Source organism: Pecten maximus, chromosome 19, assembly GCF_902652985.1.
Source record: "Pecten maximus chromosome 19, xPecMax1.1, whole genome shotgun sequence".
Taxonomy (NCBI): domain Eukaryota; kingdom Metazoa; phylum Mollusca; class Bivalvia; order Pectinida; family Pectinidae; genus Pecten; species Pecten maximus.
The window spans coordinates 27,924,900-27,952,040 of record NC_047033.1 but is presented as its reverse complement, the minus strand read 5'-3'; the positions used below and the strand labels follow the sequence as shown (position 1 = coordinate 27,952,040).

At 38.3% G+C, this 27,141-nt stretch overlaps 1 protein-coding gene across 1 annotated transcript; it reads left to right on the top strand.

Annotated features, from left to right (window-relative positions):
• Nucleotides 1-27,141, top strand: LOC117317981 (transcription initiation factor TFIID subunit 5-like; the record flags this gene model as incomplete). The annotated part of the gene is given in 11 exon segments (XM_033872953.1): nt 1-92; nt 2,545-2,664; nt 3,621-3,766; nt 4,603-4,740; nt 5,659-5,740; nt 6,920-7,031; nt 7,352-7,465; nt 8,620-8,674; nt 23,341-23,463; nt 24,532-24,628; nt 26,211-27,141. Coding segments are annotated over 11 exon segments (1,194 nt in total), but the record flags the coding sequence as incomplete, so codon positions are not given.

Sequence of the window (27,141 nt, the reverse complement as noted above, 5' to 3'; positions counted from 1 at the left end):
AAAAAGAAGCAAAAGAAAGATCCTCTTATGATGAAGAAGTCGAAAAATGATCCCAACGCCCCTCAGAATAATAGAATACCACTACCAGAACTGTAAGTCTAAAAATCAACGCCCCACAGAATAATAGAATACCACTACCAGAACTGTTAGTCTAAAAATCAACACCCCACAGAATACCACTACCAGAACTGTAAGTCTGAAATCAACACCCCACAGAATAATAGAATACCACTACCAGAACTGTTAGTCTAAAAATCAACGCCCCACAGAATACCACTACCAGAACTGTAAGTCTAAACATCAATGTCCCACAGAATACCACTACCAGAACTGTAACTCAGAAAATCAACGCCCCACAGAACACCACTACCAGAACTGTAAGTCTAAACAGCAATGTCCCACAGAATACCACTACGAGAACTGTAAGTCTAAACATCAACGCCCCATAGAATACCACTACCAGAACTGTAAGTCTAAACATCAATGTCCCACAGAATACCACTACCAAAACTGTAAGTCTAAACATCAATGTCCCACAGAATACCACTACCAGAACTGTAAGTCTAAACATCAGTGTCCCACAGAATACCACTACCAGAACTGTAAGTCTAAACATCAATGTCCCACAGAATACCACTACCAGAACTGTAAGTCAGAAAATCAACGCCCCACAGAATAATAGAATGCCACTACTGTAAGTCTGAAATCAACGCCCCACAGAATACCACTACCAGAACGGTAAGTCTAAAAATCAACACCCCACAGAATACCACTACCAGAACTGTAAGTCTAAAAATCAACGCCACTCAGAATACCACTACCAGAACTGTAAGTCTAAAAATCAACGCCCCACAGAATAATAGAATACCACTACCAGATCTGTAAGTCTAAAAATCAACGTCCCACAGAATACCACTACCAGAACTGTAAGTCTAAATATCAACACCCCACAGAATAATAGAATACCACTACCAGATCTGTAAGTCTAAAAATCAACGCCACTCAGAATACCACTACCAGAACTGTAAGTCTAAAAATCAACGCCCCACAGAATAATAGAATACCACTACCAGATCTGTAAGTCTAAAAATCAACGTCCCACAGAATACCACTACCAGAACTGTAAGTCTAAATATCAACGCCCCACAGAATAATAGAATACCACTACCAGATCTGTAAGTCTAAACATCAACGCCCCACAGAATACCACTACCAGAACTGTAAGTCTAAACATCAATGTCCCACAGAATACCACTACCAGAACTGTAAGTCTAAACATCAATGTCCCACAGAATACCACTACCAGAACTGTAAGTCTAAAAATCAACGTCCCACAGAATACCACTACCAGAACTGTAAGTCTAAAAATCAACACCCCACAGAATACCACTACAGAACTGTAAGTCTAAACATCAATGCCCCACAGAATACCACTACCAGAACTAAATCTGAAATCAACACCCCACAGAATACCACTATCAGAACTGTTAGTCTAAACATCAACGTCCCACAGAATACCACTACCAGAACTGTAAGTCTAAAAATCAACACCCCACAGAATACCACTACCAGAACTGTAAGTCTGAAATCAACACCCCTCAGAATACCACTACCAGAACTGTAAGTCTGAAATCAGCACCCCTCAGAATACCACTACCAGAACTGTAAGTCTGAAATCAGCACCCCTCAGAATACCACTACCAGAACTGTAAGTCTAAACATCAATGTCCCACAGAATACCACTACCAAAACTGTAAGTCTAAAAATAAACGCCCCACAGAATACCACTACCAGAACTGTAAGTCTAAACATCAATGTCCCACAGAATACCACTACCAGAACTGTAAGTCTGAAATCAATGTCCCACAGAATACCACTACCAGAACTGTAAGTCTAAACATCAATGTCCCACAGAATACCACTACAGAACGGTAAGTCTGAAATCAATGTCCGATAGAATACCACTACCAAAACTGGTAAGTCTAAAAATCAATGTCCCCACAGAATACCACTACCAGAACTGTAAGTTGAGAAGTCACCTTGTTGAAATGGGGAAAAAGTTAAGATCCTTCTGAAGAAGAAAATATTTACCAATCATAACTTTAGAAAATCATTTTGACATCTGTTAGAACTATACACAAGGATCTGTATCCTTTAGGCTACCGTAACTTAAATAACAAAATTGGTAGAAAATTCTGGGACTAATGTATAATTTGTCTATGATGTCAATTTCACTCGACAAAATCATTCTGATGTTTGATAACAAAAGAGATGGCTAAAATTTGATGACTCAAAAAAATAAGAATAGTTTGCAGATATCAAGGTTTTTTGACAGTTTATAGTTTTACTATCTTAGATCAAAATCCATCGAACTGTTTCATTTTGAAATCCATCTGTTTTGTTTTAAAATTCATTTGACTGTTTTGTACATTTAACACAGTCCATTTAACTTTTTCAAAACAAATTTCATGTAATTGTTTTAAAAGGAAGCCATGTGGTAAGGTAGCATACACCCTTAACCTATTTTGCTTGGTCTGGTTTCAGTAAAGACAGTGACAAGATTGAGAAGATCACTGTGTTTCGGGAGGGAGCGAAACGAGTTAAAGTCAGCTCCACAAACATGCCGTCGATCTGCTTCTACACTCTGCTTAACTCGTTCCAGGGGTAGGTATTCACAACATATGTCTGGGGTAGGTGGGGTAGGTACCCACGACTTATATCTGGCAGTATCTACTGGGGATAAAAGTGAAGTCTGACATTCTTGGAAGGGCAGTGTATCAACTCTTTGTCTCCTGAATAAATCAATTCTCCTCCATTGTTGACTTCCTGTTAATTACTTCTGAGCAGATTACTGATTTTTTTATGAATCAATCAACTCCCTTCTTAATGCATACAAATCTTCAAATTGAATACACTATAATAGTTATACCCCCACAACGAAGTTAGGGGAAGGGGTGGGGGGGGGGGGTATACTGGAATCAGGTTGTCCTTCCGTCCGTCCATTAACTGAAGTTAGGGGGGGTATACTGGAATCAGGTTGTCCTTCCGTCCGTCCATTAACTGAAGTTAGGGGGGGTATACTGGAATCAGGTTGTCCTTCCGTCCGTCCATTAACTGAAGTTAGGGGGGTATACTGGAATCAGGTTGTCCTTCCATCCGTCCATTAACTGAAGTTAGGGGGGGTATACTGGAATCAGGTTGTCCTTCCGTCCGTCCATTAACTGAAGTTAGGGGGGTATACTGGAATCAGGTTGTCCTTCCGTCCGTCCATTAACTGAAGTTAGGGGGGGTATACTGGAATCAGGTTGTCCTTCCGTCCGTCCATTAACTGAAGTTAGGGGGGGTATACTGGAATCAGGTTGTCCTTCCGTCCGTCCATTAACTGAAGTTAGGGGGGGTATACTGGAATCAGGTTGTCTGTCCGTCTGTCCGTCCGTCCGTCCGTCCGTCCATTAACTATAGTTAAGTTTTACCACTAATGTTTTGTTATGATGAAACTCTGACCTGTAAAGGTCACACTTTGACCTATCAAGGTTGAACTTTGACCTATATGATATATAAAGGTTAAACAATGGACTGTAACCTTTGACCTGTAAGTTTGTGTCTCTCCTCGTTGCCAGGGCAACATGTGTCGAGATCAGTGAGGACTCCAGTCTGCTTGCTGCGGGGTTCTCCAATTCTACCATCAGGGTGTTCAGTCTCAATTCAGTGAAGTTACGTACCATGAAAAAGTCGAAAGACCTTGACATCATCGACAAAGAAGCAGGTAATTTCTGGAATGATTCTTATATTTGGAGGTACTCAAATTTTGGCTCATTATCACATTTTGAAAGATAAGGACTGTAATTAATGTGCAACATTATATTTAAACTTTAAAGTAGAAAACAGAAATTTGGAGAAAGCAATCATAATGTAGCAAAATGCCAAAAAGTGCGAAAGTGAAATCACCACCAAAATATGTACATTGTATCAAAATGGTTCATGGTCAACTTTATCTTCAAACTCACTTTAATTAAATTAAATAAAACTTTATTTTATTTTATTTCAAGTTTGATAGGTACAAAAAACCAATAGCTACTGTTAAACCATTAATTTTCGTTGTGTTATTATTTTCCTTTATTCTTTATTCATTTTAGTTTGAATTTCAATAACAGAATTTCGGTTGATTTTGTGTGTTACTACTCATACAACATATCAAATGACCACAACTTTTTTTTTTTTTTTTTTTTTTTTTACAAAATCACAAAACTTAAGCTCCAGGATTTTTGCTTTGATTTTACCATATGTTTCAGTTCTTTTAAGGGAGTCAAGAAATGATTCATAAATTTTATATCATAACTTTTATATGATTAAGACTGGTTGGAAAACAAAGTGACTGACGAACGGCCATCTTTGATTTTAACAGTTGAAGTTTGTTGTCATTATTTCATAAAAAGATTCAGATCGATCTTCCATAAATTTCATGTGCAAGTTCCCCTTGGTCCCTTATTATGAAGAAATAATATTTGAACAAAAAATCCATTATATGCAGACCTTGGGTAACCATTAAGGTCCTCGGACATCTTGTTATGTGAGATAACAGTTCGGTTTGAAACTTGACAGAGGATGTCCTGGAGCGGATGATGGATGATCGGACGGCTAGTGATCACAAAGTCTTACTAGGACATAGTGGTCCGGTGTACGCCACAAACTTCAGTCGTGATCGCAAGTTCCTGATTTCTGCCTCGGAGGACGGTACAAGTAAGTACAGAATCTCAAATAGAAATGTTTAAGTTTGTATGAAAATATCACATTTATTTAAAGTATCATTTAACTATTTAAAAAGGGTATTTAAAATGATGAAATATCAGCAACTACATTTACTTACTTGCTGATTTTTCATTAAAGACTTTTTTTAACTTGGTTAAATAAAGTCCAAAGTTTAAAGAACTGTGTGGTTTAAAGGGACACAGTCAGGAAAGTATAAACCAGTTGTCATCTAAAATTGACAGGAGTGACCTTTGAACCCTATACCCTGTTGCTAATATTCACCATATCTAGACTGAGGCTTTTTGAAGAAAACGTTTATTTTTTTCAGGATAAGTTCAAAATAAGGATGTGAAAATGCTACAATTCTCTGTTAATGTTTAGTGGTTACAGGGAGAATCTTATTGAAGTTGAGAATCTTTACCCAAAAGTAATAATTTTATTTTGGAGGCCAATTTTATTTCAACAAAGTATGGAAACTTGCAGTTTTTCCAAAAACTAAAAAAAAAACAAAAAAACTCCAAAATCACAAAATTTTGTCTTAGATGAAGTAGAATAAAAACATCAGCTTCAGATGAAGTAGAATAAAAACATCAGCTTCTCCCCGATGTTTGTCATCATGTTTTTCTGTCGTTTCCTTGGTTGTCACAGACTAACATGTCACCGAGTATCAATGCTTACAGGGGGGACAACTCTTTAAGTTCTGTGCTCAAATGTAGGTTTGCTATTTGATTGGAAATCTTTTTCTCTGGAGATAGTGTTTGTGAGTGTTTCACTTCCCATTACGATTGAGAAAGTTGTGATGTAATTCTAAATTTACTGTTTTTAAGGAAAATTTTTTATAATATAATACTTTTACAGTTGAAGTTTTGATCAATTGAATTTTAAATGAAATTGATTTTCAATCTTCAGTTCGTCTTTGGAGTTTACTGACATGGACCAACTTGGTTTGTTACAAGGGACATATCTACCCAGTGTGGGACGTCAAATTTAGGTACAGTAATAATATCTCGGGGACATATCTACCTAGTGTGGGACGTCAAATGAAGGTGGTGATTATATCTCGGGGACATATCTACCCAGTGGGGGATGTCAAATATAGTTGGTGATTATATCTCGGGGACATATCTATCCGGTGTGGGACGTCAAATTTAGGTACAGTAATTAAATCTCGGGGACATATCTACTTTGTGTGGGACGTCAAATTTAGGTACAGTAATTATATCTCGGGGACATATCTACCAAGTGTGGGACGTCAAATGAAGGTGGTGATTATATCTCGGGGACATATCTACCCAGAGGGGGACGTCAAATTTAGGTACAGTAATTATATCTCGGGGACATATCTACCAAGTGTGGGACGTCAAATGTAGGTGGTGATTATATCTCGGGGACATATCTACCTGGTGTGGGATGTCTAATATAGGTACAGTAATTATATCTCGGGGACATATCTACCAAGTGTGGGACGTCAAATGTAGGTACAGTAATTATATCTCGGGGACATATCTACCAAGTGTGGGACGTCAAATTAAGGTACAGTAATTATATCTCAGGGACATATCTACCTAGTGTGGAACGTCAAATTTAGGTACAATAATTATATCTCGGGGACATATCTACCTGGTGTGGGATGTCAAATTTAGGTACAGTAATTATATCTCTGGGACATATCTACCCGGTGTGGGATGTCAAATTTAGGTACAGTGATTATATCTCGGGGACATATCTACCAAGTGTGGGATGTCAAATGTATGTACAGTAATTATATCTCGGGGACATATCTACCTGGTGTGGGATGTCAAATTTAGGTACAGTTATTATATCTCGGGGACACATCTACCCATTGTGGGACGTCAAATTTAGGTGCAGTAATTATATCTAGGGGACATATCTACCTTGTGTGGGACGTCAAATTTATGTACAGTGATTATATTTCTGGGACAAATCTATCCAGTGTTTGTACTGTACTTCTTCGAAGATTATTTATAAATGTTCGGAACATTTAAGTGATGTTTACTGAGTTTAAGGAGTAAAGTTCAATTTGGTTTAACAAGTAATGTGAAATTATAAATAGAATTTAACTTTTAATGATAATATCTCAATATAATTTGAAAAAGTATCAATTTTCAATATGAGTTGTCTTTTCATTATTGAATTTTTTACTTTCCAGCCCACATGGTCACTATTTTGTATCTTGTGGACATGATAAAACGGCCCGAGTCTGGTCAACTGACCACTCACAACCACTTCGGATATTTGCTGGTCATCTCTCCGACGTTGATGTAAGTACGATTATGACCTTCATTACTGTAGGTCATTTGCAATATTTTGTATCAATCTGTTTTAACCTTTTTTTTTATTAAGCACTGATTTCATTCAGACCAGGCTTTTCTGCCATAATATGCTTCAATAGAAGAACATTTGTTGTTTATCATGAAAAGTCTTCTTCAGAACTGCTGATTTATTCCATATCAAGAACAAGTCCCTTACAATCGAAAACTTGAAAATGAGAACAAAATAGAGAAGAAAATAACGACTTGTAATGGATTCTTTATTCTGTTAAAATGAAATAACTGATCATAATGCTTTCTTTGTTTGCCAGTGTGCTTCGTTCCACCCAAACAGTAATTACATTGCCACAGGTTCGAGTGATCGAGTTGTGAGAATGTGGGACAATCTAAATGGCAACTGTGTCCGAATTCTCACTGGACATAAGGTAAGTCAACTGTGTCCGAATTCTCACTGGACATAAGGTAGGTCAACTGTGTCCGAATTCTCACTGGACATAAGGTAGGTCAACTGTGTCCGAATTATCACTGGACATAAGGTAGGTCAACTGTGTCCGAATTCTCACTGGACATAAGGTAGGTCAACTGTGTCCGAATTCTCACTGGACATAAGGTAGGTCAACTGTGTCCGAATTATCACTGGACATAAGGTAGGTCAACTGTGTCCGAATTCTCACTGGACATAAGGTAGGTCAACTGTGTCCGAATTCTCACTGGACATAAGGTAGGTCAACTGTGTCCGAATTCTCACTGGACATAAGGTAGGTCAACTGTGTCCGAATTCTCACTGGACATAAGGTAGGTCAACTGTGTCCGAATCCTCACTGGACATAAGGTAGGTCAACTGTGTCCGAATCCTCACTGGACATAAGGTAGGTCAACTGTGTCCGAATTCTCACTGGACATAAGGTAGGTCAACTGTGTCCGAATTCTCACTGGACATAAGGTAGGTCAACTGTGTCCGAATTCTCACTGGACATATGTCCGAATTCTCACTGGACATATGTCCGAATTCTCACTGGACATAAGGTAGGTCAACTGTGTCCGAATTCTCACTGGACATATGTCCGAATTCTCACTGGACATATGTCCGAATTCTCACTGGACATATGTCCGAATTCTCACTGGACATAAGGTAGGTAGTGATCTACATCTATCGCTTGTATCTTTAGTTGTTGAAGTTGAATTATGCGGTATAGTTTAGAAAGTATATTTATCTACATCTAAGAGTTTGGCAGAGTTTCTTTAGTTGTTGAAGTTATGCTCTACAGTTAGGAGTTTTATTTTTTTTAAATCCAATGAAATATGATCTTGTTTTCATCATTCATCCTATTTTAAGCATTGAATGCACTGTGTATGGTGGTATAAATACGTAACACAATTTTATGGTTTTTCCAAACACCGAATCTCCAAGTGTTGGTTTATACGAGTTAATCACCAAGATGTTTGTAAGTTAATGGAGACCTGTAAGTTACAGAAATCATCAGAAAGCGTTCGGATGACAAACTCTCGGAGAAAGCTTGTTAAGTATATTGAGTATGATAAGACACATTTATTTATTTGGAGAGTTTCTTGTTAACAGGGTGCTGTACAGGTGCTGTGTTTCTCACCGGATGGAAGATTCCTCGCATCCTCGGGTAAGAAATAACAAAATCGGATGTCTGCTTAACTAGAACAAATAAATGTATGAGAAGTTTGAGATATGTTAAACTATACAGGTGCTGTGTTTCTCACTAGACTGTTGACCAATTTTATTTAGCATTGGTCAAATGGTGTAACTAAAAAAAAAACATTTAACTTGACATACATTTTTAGCTCACCGGTTATGAGTAACCGAGAGCTAATGCTGTCACCCCAGCGTCCGCATCCGCGTCGGCGTCCCACCCCAAAACTTTAGAGTTTTTTGGGTAAGTTTTTTGAAAACTTGTAAGTCCAAAAGTATACACCTCATGCCCTTCTAATTTAGTTTATACATTCATTAGAGGTCTAGGAGTGATGTTATAGCAAAATCATGCAGAAAAAAATTGTGATTTTTTCTTATTTGACAATTTTGTGGGCTTATCTTTTTTGGCAACAAAATCCACTTTAAATTTTTTAGAGTAAGTTTTTGGAAAGCTTGTAAGTCCAAAAGTGTACACCTCATGCCCTTCTTATTTGGTTTATATTATGGCAAAACCGTGCAGAAATAAAATGTGATTTTTTCGCATTTTACCATTTTGTGGACTTACTTTTTTGGCACCAAAACTCACTTTAAGGTTTGGGGGGTGAGTCCAAAAGTATACACCTATCACCCTTCTAATTTGGTTTATACATTCATTAGAGATCAAGGAGTGATGCTATGGCAAATCATGCAGAAAAAATTGGCATTTTGGCATTTATCATTACTTTTTTTGACACAAAAACTCACTTTAAAGATTTTGGGTGTTAGTATTGAAAAGCTTGTAAGTCTACACCCTTCTTATTTGGTTTATAAATCCATTAGAGGTCTAGGAGCAATATTATGTGACGTACAATTTCAAAATGACATGATTATACATACATAAAAAATGAATGCATAGTGTGATTGCTGCCGCCGGTGAGCTTTCGCAATCATTGATTGCACTTGTTGTATTAGTTGTTTCCAAAACTATTACCATGGTAAGGTTATCTTTGCTTCTGAATGGTCGAAATTTAGACACTAGCTGGTTTTGACCAAATTTATTATGCAGAGGTATTAGGGAATGCTGAAATCACTCTAGGTTTTGTCGCCATGACAACCGAACTGAATCTTAAAGTGGCTTTGATTGGTGGAAATCTAATTATCGACCGATTCTGACCTTTGGTGTGCAGGGTTATCCTAGGATACGAAGCATCACTCTGTAGGCTTGGTTGCCATGCTGAAGCAAATTCCGGCCTGTTATTGGTTAAAATTTAAATGATGCCCTATTTCAAATAAATTTTATGTTTAGAGGAATTTAGGATACAAAATATTGGCCCCTGATTGGTTAAGGAGATTGGGCACGACAAGGGAATGGTATATGTCAAGGGAAATATTCAAGGTTATACATAGAATATTGAATTCACTGGGGCGGAAACTAAAACATAAATGAATAAACAGCATCTGCATGGGGTATTTGTTATAATCAGGATAACAGTTATAGTTAACACTTATATTCTGTTTAAAATTAATCAACACTTATTCTGATAACATTTATTATTACTTATAGATCAAACATTAACGAACACTTATTCTGATAACATCAATTCACACTTATTCTGATAACATCAATTCACACTTATTCTGATAAAATTCATTCACACTTATTCTGATAACATTAATAAACACTTATTCTGATAACATTAATAAACACTTATTCTGATGACATTAATTCACACTTACTCTTTTAACATTAATTCACACTTATTCCGATAAAATTAATTAAAACTTATTCTTATAAACCAAACAATTCAATAATTTAGTCATTGGTAGTCACCCAACCTCACAAAAGTATACAATACTAAAATTCCACCCAATCTAGCACCGCCATCCTCTTCACGGTTACAAATTTATACAGAGGTGACATCCCATTCTGAGTTGTCTGCATTGGACTATTACAGCTTCCCTTGGACCAATGTGGCTGTCCTTGGACCAATAACTAGGTCGATAGTAAGAAAGTCTGGTTACAATACTAGTATTGTGGTCCGTTTACAGGGGTGGATCGCTGTGGAGATTTGGTTACAATACTAGTATTATGATCTGTTTACAGGGGTGGATCGCTGTGGAGATTTGGTTACAATACTAGTATTATGGTCGGTTTACAGGGGTGGATCGCTGTGGAGATTTGGTTACAATACTAGTATTGTGGTCTGTTTACAGGGGTGGATCGCTGTGGAGATTTGGTTACAATACTAGTATTGTGGTCCGTTTACAGGGGTGGATCGCTGTGGAGATTTGGTACAATACTAGTATTGTGGTTAGCTTACAGGGGTGGATCGCTGTGGAGATTTGGTACAATACTAGTATTGTCTGTTTACAGGGGTGGATCGCTGTGGAGATTTGGTTACAATACTAGTATTGTGGTTAGTTTACAGGGGTGGATCGCTGTGGAGATTTGGTTGCAATACTAGTATTGTCTGTTTACAGGGGTGGATCGCTGTGTAGATTTGGTTACAATACTAGTATTGTCTGTTTACAGGGGTGGATCGCTGTGGAGATTTGGTTACAATAATAGTATTGTCTGTTTACAGGGATGGATCGCTGTGGAGATTTGGTTGCAATACTAATATTGTCTGTTTACAGGGGTGGATCGCTGTGGAGATTTGGTTACAATACTAGTATTGTGGTCCGTTTACAAGGGTGGATCGCTGTGGAGATTTGGTTACAATACTAGTATTGTGGTCCGTTTACAGGGGTGGATCACTATGGAGATTTGGTTACAATACTAGTATTATGATCTGTTTACAGGGGTGGATCGCTGTGGAGATTTGGTTACAATACTAGTATTATGATCCGTTTACAGGGGTGGATCGCTGTGGAGATTTGGTTACAATACTAGTATTGTCTGTTTACAGGTGTGGATGGCTGTGGAGATTTGGTTACAATACTAGTATTGTGGTCTGTTTACAGGGATGGATCACTGGAGATTTGGTTACAATAATAGTATTATGATCTGTTTACAGGGATGGATCACTGGAGATTTGGTTACAATAGTATTGTGATCTGTTTACAGGGGTGGATCGCTGTGGAGATTTGGTTACAATACTAGTATTGTGGTCTGTTTACAGGGATGGATCGCTGTGGAGATTTGGTTACAATACTAGTATTATGATCTGTTTACAGGGGTGGATCGCTGTGGAGATTTGGTTACTATACTAGTATTGTGGTCCGTTTACAGGGATGGATCACTGTGGAGATTTGGTTACAATACTAGTAAAGAATGAAGTGTAGTGAGGGGCGATAACTCATTAGAGTTATCGTTCCTTACGGAACGTAATGATAGTACGAGCTAATTCGCGATTTTTGCCGGCTATTGTAGCGATTTGGGGGTGGAAAAAATGACACATACAATTTTGATGGGCTTTTGAACCATTGTAAAACTCGGCTCCATCTAGGTCTGGATGTAACTGGTATCCCTGTGGAAATTCGTATTGATGAGATATTTTGGGTCAAACATGCCAAAATCGTCATTTTGACTAAGAGGTTCTGTTAAAACCACCCTCAAAAAAACATATACAATGCACATATACATAGATAAATGTTTCCTGAAGAAAACCGTCTGTTTAGTTTTTCGATATCTTTATCAGAACGGTCACAATATTGTATTAAAAATGGCCTATTTTTTCGACCCTCCCAGTATTTTTCCATTCGACAGGGGTATTTTGACAGCAGACGATCGCATGTTTTGATGACGTAACGCCCATCCTGAACTCGTCACAAAAGTTTGTTGTGGAAGCCGCATGTTGATTGAAGTTTACTGTCACTGCCAGTATATATTGCTATTTTCAATATCAGAGGCAATGCTCCAGGATATAGATGCTTTGTCACGATCATTGTATGTCGCTTTTCACAAACATGCATGCGAAAAATCAAACCAGCGTTCAGAATGTCAAGCAAATTCCCGAAGCCTCGTAGGCATAACGCTGACGCTACTGACGGTAAGTAAACTTGTTTGTTTACGTTGATATAAACAAACGACGGTAGATATGCACGAAGAATAGTTCCCGTTTATTTGCTATTTACTGAAGGGATAGGCCTACTTTGTCTCCAAATTTAATTGATTTGAATTAATATTTCGATAGTCTGTGTATTTGTATAGCCTCGCCAGTGATGCTTGTTTACGTCTAAAAATACCAACGGGAATCTCCAGATTGAGGTGACAAATTGAATATACACAGAGCCATGTTCTCTCAGACACTAGGTTATCTCGTGAACGAGCACACCTAAGACTACTACTTTGCAACTTCTCTGATATATGAATTACTTTGTGAAAAGAGATATGAAATATAATTTTTGATTTTTACCGATCATATACTGACATAGACTTACTAGAGTCCCGCGGTGAAGGGATGCCTTACTCGGGCACGTCTGTCTTGCTACCTATACTGACAGTATATAATCGCACGAGAAAGACTAGCATTATCGATGAACATTATACAAATCACTAAAATCATATGTAGAACGCAGGCGACTTAAATATGACTAAGATTTCATTTAATTTGGAAAACTATTTAAATTAAACCATCTACACTGCAGACTGGAAACTTCCTGCATGGAATATTCAATAATGTCAGCCTGTGTGACATTTTACGATTTGATAGACCAGTTCAAACTATTCAAATTATTTGCTTCACGTTACATTATCAACAACTTTTTTTTTTGCAATTAATTCATTTTTGAAATTTTTAATGAAATAGTATCTAGTACAGGTCTATTATATTTAAATGTTTACAACTTGAAATTAAAGTCTGTAACATGCCCTTGATTGAGACTGTGCATTTGGACAGGTTAAATCATATCGTCTTTTGCATACATGTAAATAAACAAAATCAATATACATATGTAGTAAATTTTCAAATTCTTTGTTTCAAATACCATACAACATATTTAAATCTTTCACTTACACACAACGAAGAGAAGTAAAATGCAAGAAAGCTGTTCTTACAATTTGTTGCTAAGATATTGTCAATTATTATGATTGCATTAACTGAATAAGTTAAATTAAGTTAATTTTGGGTGGGAAAAGATGTTATGTACAGTAGCTTATTTTAATATCTTGACTGAAAGTTCATTTCAACTTATTAGAAAAGGCATTATAGAAAATTATTTGACAATATCAGAGTTACCAGAATTCAGCTCTCACAATTTTGCAAAATATTCTTCGAAATGTCACCTGCACACACGAAAATTAGTGGATTTTCAAATATCTTTGCCTCAAATACCATACCAACATATTTAAACCTTTCGCTCGCATACACTGAAGAAAACAATGTGCGAGAAAGCTGTTCTGACAAATTTATGCTAAAATATTGTCAATTATTATGTCAAATTAAGTTAAATTAAGTTAATTTTGGTGTGAAAACATGTTATGTTATTTCTTTTGTAATATTTTGATTTAAAATTCATTTCAACTTATTATAAATGATATATTATAGAAAATTATTTGACAAAATCAGAGTAACCAGAATTCAACCATTACAATTTTACAAAATAGTCTTCGAAATGTCATCTGCACACAGGAAAACTATTGGATTTTCAAATATCTTTGCCTCAAATACCATACCTACATATTTAAACCTTTCGCTCACATACACCGAAGAAAACAATGTGCAAGAAAGCTGTTCTGACAAGTTTATGTTAAAATATTATGAATTATTATGTTACATTAAGTTAAACTCAGTTACTTTGGGCCTGAAAACATATAATATATATATTTTTTTTTAAATATTTTGATTTAAAATTCATTTAAACTTATTACAAATGGTAACTACATGTACTTCATTGAACAACACATGAGAGGCCCAGAACTTTGGATTGGATTGATGCTAATTGAATCAACTTACTAATCATCTAATTTAATCAAGGGAAAATAAAGTGAATTAACTTGCTCAGTTGGTCATGATATTTATTTATTATAAATTATAATGTAGTGATTATTGATATTTCTCTTTCTATTCATGATCGATCAATAATTGATCATCGATTGTTTAGAAACTATGATGATCGATTGATCAAGAACTTTATTGTGATTCCAAACACTATAAGAAGTTGCAAACTGTTTAAATAAAACAAATGTAATAGACATTTCCTTATTTGCTTGATATGGACGACGGATGACACTGATCATGACTTTGAACTTCATGGAAATTCTCGAAATAGCATATTATTAAAATAGCTTGGGGAAAAAAACAAACAAATTTCCTTCTATCATACATACTAAAAATTTGGATTTTCCTCACGCAAGTATGAATTATTAACTTTAACTCCAAGATTGAAATTGGCGCGAGCTAATTCCTGTAAAATCATGAAGATTTACATCTGATTGAGTTAATCCTTATATTGTGAGGAAATTGATTTAATCCCTATATTGTGAGGAAATTGTTCCAAATTAAGATATTGTCCTGTTTTAGTGATTTTTATACGCCCGACCCGACGTACATTATAATGTTATCATGTTGGCGGGGGGGCGGGCACATATGGTGTCCCGACCATAACTCTCGACCCAGGCTCTCCATACTTGACACAAATATACATCTTGATGACTCAGAGTGTCGCATATAAATATCATGCCCCTTTTCCCCGTACTTGCAGAGTTATTCCCCTTTGCTGATTTTACTTGTCCTGACCATAACTCCAATACTACTTTACCCAGGCTCTCCATACTTGACACAAATATACATCTTGATGAGCCGGAGTGTCCCATACTAAAATCATGCCCCTTACCCCCGTATTTGCGGAGTTATTCCCCATTGATGATTTTACTTGTCCGGACCATAACTCCAATACTTCCTGACCCAGGCTCTCCATACTTGACACAAATATACATGTTGATGAGCCGGAGCACTACAACCTGTGAAACTACCCCCTTCCAAGTGTCAAATATTGCGCGGGCGTATGTTAAGGCCCTCCAATGGGCCCTTGTTTATTTTTATGTACATCATGGGAAATCAGTCACTTTCGTAACCTGATTTTCTCATTTTAATAAAATCGCTGCCATCAACTGAGCACTGCTTGGTTCAAATTTAGATATTGTCCGATTTTGATGAAATTTGATATGTAGGAACATCATTGAACACTTGTCGCTCTCGTAGCCTCACTTTCACATTTAAACAAAATGGTCACCAATTTCTGGCCTCTGATTGGTCGAAATGTATATAATGTTCAATTTCAATTAGATTTGCTATATGGGAACTGCAAATTTAACTTAATTGATGGGTTTTGTTGCCTTTACGAACAACAGTCTTTTTTCAGTCCCATTTCTAGCAATCAGGAGAGCTCTAGATAACAAGGTCAAATTGTAATTGTAATTCTAATTCACTGTAAAGTATTCACAAATTTATTTATAGCTAATATGCAGCCTTGCTTCACTGTAAACGTTTGATGTATGTTCAGGAGAAGGCCTCGATAAGTTTGAAAACTTGTGCCCAAATCCTATTTGTCACTATAATTATGAACCATTTAAATGTTTAAACCAACAAAAAAAAAGTATTTTTATTGGTTGAAACTTAGATATTGAGCGATTTTGACAAATCATGCTCACACAGAGTTATCGCCCCTTACTACACTTCATTCCATCTGTGACATCCTTCAGGTGTCACCCTCTAGTATTGTGGTCTGTTTACAGGGGTGGATCGCTGTGGAGATTTGGTACAATACTAGTATTGTCTGTTTACAGGGGTGGATCGCTGTGGAGATTTGGTACAATACTAGTATTGTCTGTTTACAGGGGTGGATCGCTGTGGAGATTTGGTTACAATAATAGTATTATGATCTGTTTACAGGGATGGATCACTGGAGATTTGGTTACAATAGTATTGTGGTCCGTTTACAGGGATGGATCACTGTGGAGATTTGGTTACAATACTAGTATTATCTGTTTACAGGTGTGGATCGCTGTGGAGATTTGGTTACAATACTAGTATTGTGGTCTGTTTACAGGGGTGGATTGCTGTGGAGATTTGGTTACAATAATAGTATTATGATCTGTTTACAGGGATGGATCACTGGAGATTTGGTTACAATAGTATTGTGATCTGTTTACAGGGATGGATCGCTGTGGAGATTTGGTTACAATAGTATTGTGGTCTGTTTACAGGAGTGGATCGCTGTGGAGATTTGGTTACAATACTAGTATTGTGGTATGTTTACATTGGTGGATCGCTGTGGAGATTTGGTTACAATACTAGTATTATGATCTGTTTACAGGGGTGGATCGCTGTGGAGATTTGGTTACTATACTAGTGTTGTGGTCCGTTTACAGGGATGGATCACTGTGGAGATTTGGTTACAATACTAGTATTGTGGTCTGTTTACATGGGTGGATCGCTGTGGAGATTTGGTACAATACTAGTATTGTCTGTTTACAGGGGTGGATCGCTGTGGAGATTTGGTTACAATAATAGTATTATGATCTGTTTACAGGGATGGATCACTGGAGATTTGGTTACAATAGTATTGTGATCTGTTTACAGGGATGGATCGCTGTGGAGATTTGGTTACAATACTAGTATTGTGGTCTGTTTACAGGGGTGGATCGCTGTGGAGATTTGGTTACAATACTAGTATTGTGGTCTGTTTACAGGGTTGGATCGCTGTGGAGATTTGGTTACAATACTAGTATTGTGGTCTGTTTACAGGGGTGGATCGCTGTGGAGATTTGGTTACATTACTAGTATTGTGATCTGTTTACAGGGGTGGATCGCTGTGGAGATTTGGTTACAATACTAGTATTGTGATCTGTTTACAGGGGTGGATCGCTGTGGAGATTTGGTTACAATACTAGTATTGTGGTCCGTTTACAGGGGTGGATCGCTGTGGAGATTTGGTTACAATACTAGTATTGTGGTCTGTTTACAGGGGTGGATCGCTGTGGAGATTTGGTTACAATACTAGTATTGTGGTCTGTTTACAGGGGTGGATCGCTGTGGAGATTTGGTACAATACTAGTATTGTGATCTGTTTACAGGGGTGGATCACTGTGGAGATTTGGTTACAATACTAGTATTTTGGTCCGTTTACAGGGGTGGATCGCTGTGGAGATTTGGTACAATACTAGTATTGTGATCTGTTTACAGGGATGGATCGCTGTGGAGATTTGGTTACAATACTAGTATTGTGATCTGTTTACAGGGATGGATCGCTGTGGAGATTTGGTTACAATACTAGTATTGTGGTCTGTTTACAGGGATGGATCACTGGAGATTTGGTTACAATAGTATTGTGGTCCGTTTACAGGGTTGGATCGCTGTGGAGGTTTGGTTACAATACTAGTATTATGATCTGTTTACAGGGGTGGATCGCTGTGGAGATTTGGTTACAATACTAGTATTGTCTGTTTACAGGGGTGGATCGCTGTGTAGATTTGGTTACAATACTAGTATTGTCTGTTTACAGGGGTGGATCGCTGTGGAGATTTGGTTACAATACTAGTATTGTCTGTTTACAGGGGTGGATCGCTGTGGAGATTTGGTTACAATACTAGTATTGTCTGTTTACAGGGGTGGATCGCTGTGGAGATTTGGTTACAATACTAGTATTGTGGTCCGTTTACAGGGATGGATCACTGGAGATTTGGTTACAATAGTATTGTGGTCCGTTTACATTGGTGGATCACTGTGGAGATTTGGTACAATACTAGTATTGTGGTCCGTTTACAGGGGTGGATCGCTGTGGAGATTTGGTTACTATACTAGTATTGTGGTCTGTTTACAGGGGTGGATCGCTGTGGAGATTTGGTTACAATACAAGTATTGTGGTCCGTTTACAGGGGTGGATCACTGGAGATTTGGTTACAATACTAGTATTGTGGTCTGTTTACAGGGGTGGATCGCTGTGGAGATTCAGTTACAATACTAGTATTGTGGTCCGTTTACAGGGGTGGATCGCTGTGGAGATTTGGTTACAATACTAGTATTATGATCTGTTTACAGGGGTGGATCGCTGTGGAGATTTGGTTACTATACTAGTATTGTGGTCCGTTTACAGGGATGGATCACTGTGGAGATTTGGTTACAATACTAGTATTGTGGTCTGTTTACAGGGGTGGATCGCTGTGGAGATTTGGTTACAATAATAGTATTATGATCTGTTTACAGGGATGGATCACTGGAGATTTGGTTACAATAGTATTGTGATCTGTTTACAGGGATGGATCGCTGTGGAGATTTGGTTACAATACTAGTATTATCTGTTTACAGGTGTGGATCGCTGTGGAGATTTGGTTACAATACTAGTATTGTGGTCTGTTTACAGGGGTGGATTGCTGTGGAGATTTGGTTACAATAATAGTATTATGATCTGTTTACAGGGATGGATCACTGGAGATTTGGTTACAATAGTATTGTGATCTGTTTACAGGGATGGATCGCTGTGGAGATTTGGTTACAATACTAGTATTGTGGTCTGTTTACAGGAGTGGATCGCTGTGGAGATTTGGTACAATACTAGTATTGTGGTATGTTTACAGGGGTGGATCGCTGTGGAGATTTGGTTACAATACTAGTATTGTGGTATGTTTACAGGGTTGGATCGCTGTGGAGATTTGGTACAATACTAGTATTATGATCCGTTTACAGGGGTGGATCGCTGTGGAGATTTGGTTACAATACTAGTATTATGATCTGTTTACAGGGGTGGATCGCTGTGGAGATTTGGTTACTATACTAGTGTTGTGGTCCGTTTACAGGGATGGATCACTGTGGAGATTTGGTTACAATACTAGTATTGTGGTCTGTTTACATGGGTGGATCGCTGTGGAGATTTGGTACAATACTAGTATTGTCTGTTTACAGGGGTGGATCGCTGTGGAGATTCAGTTACTATACTAGTATTGTGGTCCGTTTACAGGGATGGATCACTGTGGAGATTTGGTTACAATACTAGTATTGTGGTCTGTTTACAGGGGTGGATCGCTGTGGAGATTTGGTTACAATAATAGTATTATGATCTGTTTACAGGGATGGATCACTGGAGATTTGGTTACAATAGTATTGTGATCTGTTTACAGGGATGGATCGCTGTGGAGATTTGGTTACAATACTAGTATTATCTGTTTACAGGTGTGGATCGCTGTGGAGATTTGGTTACAATACTAGTATTGTGGTCTGTTTACAGGGGTGGATTGCTGTGGAGATTTGGTTACAATAATAGTATTATGATCTGTTTACAGGGATGGATCACTGGAGATTTGGTTACAATAGTATTGTGATCTGTTTACAGGGATGGATCGCTGTGGAGATTTGGTTACAATACTAGTATTGTGGTCTGTTTACAGGAGTGGATCGCTGTGGAGATTTGGTACAATACTAGTATTGTGGTCTGTTTACAGGGGTGGATCGCTGTGGAGATTTGGTTACAATACTAGTATTGTGGTCTGATTACAGGGGTGGATCGCTGTGGAGATTTGGTTACAATACTAGTATTATGATCTGTTTACAGGGGTGGATCGCTGTGGAGATTTGGTTACAATACTAGTATTGTGGTCCGTTTACAGGGGTGGATCGCTGTGGAGATTTGGTTACAATACTAGTATTGTGGTCTGTTTACAGGGTTGGATCGCTGTGGAGATTTGGTTACAATACTAGTATTGTGGTCTGTTTACAGGGGTGGATCACTGTGGAGATTTGGTTACAATACTAGTATTGTGGTCCGTTTACAGGGGTGGATCGCTGTGGAGATTTGGTTACAATACTAGTATTGTGGTCTGTTTACAGGGGTGGATCGCTGTGGAGATTTGGTTACAATACTAGTATTGTGGTCCGTTTACAGGGGTGGATCGCTGTGGAGATTCGGTTACAATACTAGTATTATGGTCCGTTTACAGGGGTGGATCGCTGTGGATATTTGGTTACAATGCTAGTATTATGGTCCGTTTACAGGGGTGGATCGCTGTGGAGATTTGGTTACAATACTAGTATTGTGATCTGTTTACAGGGGTGGATCGCTGTGCAGATTTGGTTACATACTAGTATTGTGGTCTGTTTACAGGGGTGGATCGCTGTGGAGATTTGGTTACAATACTAGTATTGTGATCCGTTTACAGGGGTGGATCGCTGTGTTGATTTGGTACAATACTAGTATTGTGATCTGTTTACAGGGGTGGATCGCTGTGGAGATTTGGTTACAATACCAGTATTGTGGTCCGTTTACAGGGGTGGATCGCTGTGGATATTTGGTTACAATACTAGTATTGTGGTCTGTTTACAGGGGTGGATCACTGTGGAGATTTGGTTACAATACTAGTGTTATGATCCGTTTACAGGGGTGGATCGCTGTGTAGATTTGGTTACAATACTAGTATTGTGATCTGTTTACAGGGGTGGATCGCTGTGGAGATTTGGTTACAATACTAGTATTATGATCTGTTTACAGGGGTGGATCACTGTGGAGATTTGGTTACAATACTAGTATCATGGTCTGTTTACAGGGGTGGATCGCTGTGGAGATTTGGTTACAATACTAGTATTGTCTGTTTACAGGGTTGGATCGCTGTGGAGATTTGGTTACAATACTAGTATTATGATCCGTTTACAGGGGTGGATCGCTGTGGAGATTTGGTTACAATGCTAGTATTGTGGTCCGTTTACAGGGGTGGATCGCTGTGGAGATTTGGTTACAATACTAGTATTGTGATCTGTTTACAGGGGTGGATCGCTGTGGAGATTTGGTTACAATACTAGTATTGTGATCCGTTTACAGGGGTGGATCGCTGTGTTGATTTGGTACAATACTAGTATTGTGATCTGTTTACAGGGGTGGATCGCTGTGGAGATTTGGTTACAATACCAGTATTGTGGTCCGTTTACAGGGGTGGATCGCTGTGGATATTTGGTTACAATACTAGTATTGTGGTCTGTTTACAGGGGTGGATCACTGTGGAGATTTGGTTACAATACTAGTGTTATGATCCGTTTACAGGGGTGGATCGCTGTGTAGATTTGGTTACAATACTAGTATTGTGATCTGTTTACAGGGGTGGATCGCTGTGGAGATTTGGTTACAATACTAGTATTATGATCTGTTTACAGGGGTGGATCACTGTGGAGATTTGGTTACAATACTAGTATCATGGTCTGTTTACAGGGGTGGATCGCTGTGGAGATTTGGTTACAATACTAGTATTGTCTGTTTACAGGGTTGGATCGCTGTGGAGATTTGGTTACAATACTAGTATTATGATCCGTTTACAGGGGTGGATCGCTGTGGAGATTTGGTTACAATGCTAGTATTGTGGTCCGTTTACAGGGGTGGATCGCTGTGGAGATTTGGTTACAATACTAGTATTGTGATCTGTTTACAGGGGTGGATCGCTGTGGAGATTTGGTTACAATACTAGTATTGTGGTCTGTTTACAGGGGTGGATCGCTGTGGAGATTTGGTTACAATACTAGTATTATGATCCGTTAACAGGGGTGGATCGCTGTGGAGATTTGGTTACAATGCTAGTATTATGGTCCGTTAACAGGGGTGGATCGCTGTGGAGATTTGGTTACAATGCTAGTATTATGGTCCGTTTACAGGGGTGGATCGCTGTGGAGATTTGGTTACAATACTAGTATTATGGTCCGTTTACAGGGGTGGATCACTGGAGATTTGGTTACAATACTAGTATTGTGATCTGTTTACAGGGGTGGATCGCTGTGGAGATTTGGTTACAATACTAGTTTTGTCTGTTTACTGGGGTGGATCGCTGTGGAGATTTGGTTACAATACTAGTATTGTGATCTGTTTACAGGGGTGGATCGCTGTGGAGATTTGGTTACAATACTAGTATTGTGGTCTGTTTACAGGGGTGGATCGCTGTGGAGATTTGGTTACAATACTAGTATTGTGATCCGTTTACAGGGGTGGATCGCTGTGTTGATTTGGTACAATACTAGTATTGTGATCTGTTTACAGGGGTGGATCGCTGTGGAGATTTGGTTACAATACCAGTATTGTGGTCCGTTTACAGGGGTGGATCGCTGTGGATATTTGGTTACAATACTAGTATTGTGGTCTGTTTACAGGGGTGGATCACTGTGGAGATTTGGTTACAATACTAGTGTTATGATCCGTTTACAGGGGTGGATCGCTGTGTAGATTTGGTTACAATACTAGTATTGTGATCTGTTTACAGGGGTGGATCGCTGTGGAGATTTGGTTACAATACTAGTATTATGATCTGTTTACAGGGGTGGATCACTGTGGAGATTTGGTTACAATACTAGTATCATGGTCTGTTTACAGGGGTGGATCGCTGTGGAGATTTGGTTACAATACTAGTATTGTGGTCTGTTTACAGGAGTGGATCACTGGAGATTTGGTTACAATACTAGTATTATGATATGTGTACAGGGGTGGATCGCTGTGGAGATTCAGTTACAATACTAGTATTGTGATCTGTTTACAGGGGTGGATCACTGGAGATTTGGTTACAATACTAGTATTGTGGTCCGTTTACAGGGGTGGATCGCTGTGGAGATTTGGTTACAATACTAGTATTGTGGTCTGTTTACAGGGGTGGATCGCTGTGGAGATTTGGTTACAATACTAGTATTATGATCTGTTTACAGGAGTGGATCGCTGTGGAGATTTGGTTACAATACTAATATAATGATCTGTTTACAGGAGTGGATCGCTGTGTACTGCTGTGGGATATCTCCAGTGGCAGTTTGCTGGCTAACATGAAGGGACACACAGACACTATCTATAGCCTGGCCTTTAGTCGCGAGGGTGCCGCACTGGCATCAGGTATGTTTCATCTGGACATTTCTCTGCTTTCAATTCTTCTAAAAAGTCACTCGTTTGACTTCAAACCAAAGGTTATTTACTGAATCAAACAACAAGGACAAAGTTCATGTCAGACAATAATCGAAAGATTTGTGATGTTTTATTGGCCTTTTAAAAATCTGAAGTGGGCTTATAACTGTATATACCTATGATAGATCTATAACTGTATATACCTATGATAGAAATGAAACTGTGATAGATTTATAACTGTATATACCTATGATAGAAATGAAACTGTGACAGATCTATAACTGTATATACCTATGATATATCTATACCTATGATATATCTATAACTGTATATACCTATGATAGAAATATAACTGTATATACCTATGATATATCTATAACTGTATATACCTATGATATATCTATAACTGTGACATGTTTATAACTGTGACAGATCTGTAACTGTGACATATCTATAATTGTGACAGAAATATAACTGTGACAGATCTTCAAATGTGACAGGAATGCAACTGTGACAGATCTATAACTGTGACATAAATATAACAGTGACAGAAATATAACTGTGACAGAAATATAACAGTGACAGAAATATACCTATGATAGAAATATAACAGTGACATAAATATAACAGTGACAGATCTATAACTGTGACAGAAATATAACTGTGATATATCTATAACTGTATATACCTATGATAGAAATATAACTGTGATAGATTTATAACAGTGACAGAAATATAACTGTGACAGATCTATAACTGTGACAGAAATATAACTGTGATATATCTATAATTGTGACAGAAATATAACTGTGACAGAAATATAATTGTGACAGAAATATAACTGTGACAGAAATATAATTGTGACATATCTATAACTGTGACAGATCTATAACTGTGACAGAAATATAACTGTGACAGATCTATAACTGTGACAGAAATATAACTTTGACAGATCTATAACTGTGACAGAAATATAACTGTGACAGATCTATAACTGTGACAGATCTATAACTGTGACAGAAATATAATTGTGACATGGTCATTTTTTCATGTTTATAGGTGGTCTGGACAATCATGTAAAACTCTGGGACATCCACAGGGTTCTACAGGAGGTGGACATGGAGGCCGACCTCAGCATCCCCAGCTCCTTCACTGTGTAAGTGATTCAGCCATCTCGGGGCATTTGTTTATTTCCTTATCAGTGATCCAGATAACTTTCCAACATTTCTCATACCTCTCCAAAACCAGGGTACTACCTTGGAACGCTGGCCTAGATAGTAAGGGGGTATTACCCTAGACTTACTTAGAAACCCTGGCCTAGATAGTAAGGGGGTATTACCCTAGACTTACTTAGGAACCCTGGCCAAGATAGTACGGGGGGTATTACCCTAGACTTACTTAGGAACCCTGGCCTAGATAGTAAGGGGGTATTACCCTAGACTTACTTAGGAACCCTGGCCTAGATAGTAAGGGGGTATTACCCTAGACTTACTTAGGGACCCTGGCCTAGATAGTAAGGGGGGTATTACCCTAGACTTACTTAGGAACCTCGGCCTAGATAGTAAGGGGGGTATTACCCTAGACTTACTTAGGAACCCTGGCCTAGATAGTAAGGGGGTATTACCCTAGACTTACTTAGGAACCCTGGCCTAGATAGTAAGGGGGGTATTACCCTAGACTTACTTAGGAACCCTGGCCTAGATAGTAAGGGGGTATTACCCTAGACTTACTTAGGAACCCTGGCCTAGATAGTAAGGGGGGTATTACCCTAGACTTACTTAGGAACCCTGGCCTAGATAGTAAGGGGGTATTACCCTAGACTTACTTAGGAACCCTGGCCTAGATAGTAAGGGGGTATTACCCTAGACTTACTTAGGAACCCCTGGCCTAGATAGTAAGGGGGGTATTACCCTAGACTTACTTAGGAACCCTGGCCTAGATAGTAAGGGGGGTATTACCCTAGACTTACTTAGGAACCCTGGCCTAGATAATAAGGGGGTATTACCCTAGACTTACTTAGGAACCCTGGCCTAGATAGTAAGGGGGTATTACCCTAGACTTACTTAGGAACCCTGGCCTAGATAGTAAGGGGGGTATTACCCTAGACTTACTTAGGAACCCTGGCCTAGATAATAAGGGGGTATTACCCTAGACTTACTTAGGAACCCTGGCCTAGATAGTAAGGGGGTATTACCCTAGACTTACTTAGGAACCCTGGCCTAGATAGTAAGGGGGGTATTACCCTAGACTTACTTAGGAACCCTGGCCTAGATAGTAAGGGGGGTATTACCCTAGACTTACTTAGGAACCCTGGCCTAGATAATAAGGGGGTATTACCCTAGACTTACTTAGGAACCCTGGCCTAGATAGTAAGGGGGTATTACCCTAGACTTACTTAGGAACCCTGGCCTAGATAGTAAGGGGGGTATTACCCTAGACTTACTTAGGAACCCCGGCCTAGATAGTAAGGGGGTATGTTTCCAGGAATCCTGTCATAATCCATGCATTCCTGAGATACCTTAGATGGCAGAAATTGAGACTGAATTTCACTATAATTACAACTAGTTGTACTGTTTTTGTGATCAGAAGGAACTCAGGAATCTTTGCTCAGGGGGGGGGGGGGGGGGGGGGGGGGGGGATTATTAATATCAAATGATTGCTTTAATATATAAGATCTCAAATGAAATGGAGATTGTTTTAAGATAATTTAAGATCAAGTTGATAATTTACCTTTTCAGGAACGAGAACCCTAACCTACTATTTGGTACGTTTCCTACCAAGTCCACGCCTGTCCTGGCTGTCCATTTCACACGCAGGAATTTACTACTTGCCAGTGGTCCACTGCAGACTTGAAAGGACAACAACCTCAAGGTCAATACCAGTAGAGGTCAAGTTCAACACTAGCATGAACCGCACTAGAGGTCAAGGTCAAGTGTAGTTGGCAACAGCAGAGAGGTTAAGGTCAACATCAGACTGCACCTATACAGAGTTCAAGGTCAACATTTGACAAGCAAGAGGTGGTATTTTGCTTGGGACAAATTCACTTCCAGCCATGACTGACATTTTGTGTTTAGAAGGCAAAAAGAAACGGTTTGAACTCTTCAGGCCATTTCATGATGGGTCAGGATACCAGTGTATTTGCTTTATCAGTGAAAATGTTATATCTCCATGGCAACATGACAGACATGTCACTCGGTGACAATTTAACAGTTATGGTATTGAATGATCTGTTATCTGTTAAACATTAAAACATAAAACTTTTTGATAAATGTGTCATTTATGAAACATGCAAAAGGAAAAAATGTTCGATAGATTTCGGAAATGACCCCCATTCATATAATAATATAAGTTTCAATTTTTGTTTTATTCTCAGGTAAAAGGATAAATGTCATTATCCAGATAATTCTGATTCACATTCTTACGAGTTCATTTTATCTAATATCATTCAACAAATATTTTCTGTTATTTCTACTCGCAGAAAAGTTTTGTGAATCTCCAAAAGGAATGTTATCTTTTGACACAGATTTTTACGGGTCATTATACCCTCAATAAATCAATTTAATATTCCGGTACTGGAGACATCTAGGGAAGAGTTTTATCATAATTGATAAGAACTCTGAAAGTGATGACTAAAATATGACTATTTTGTAATAAAATTTGAAATGTGTA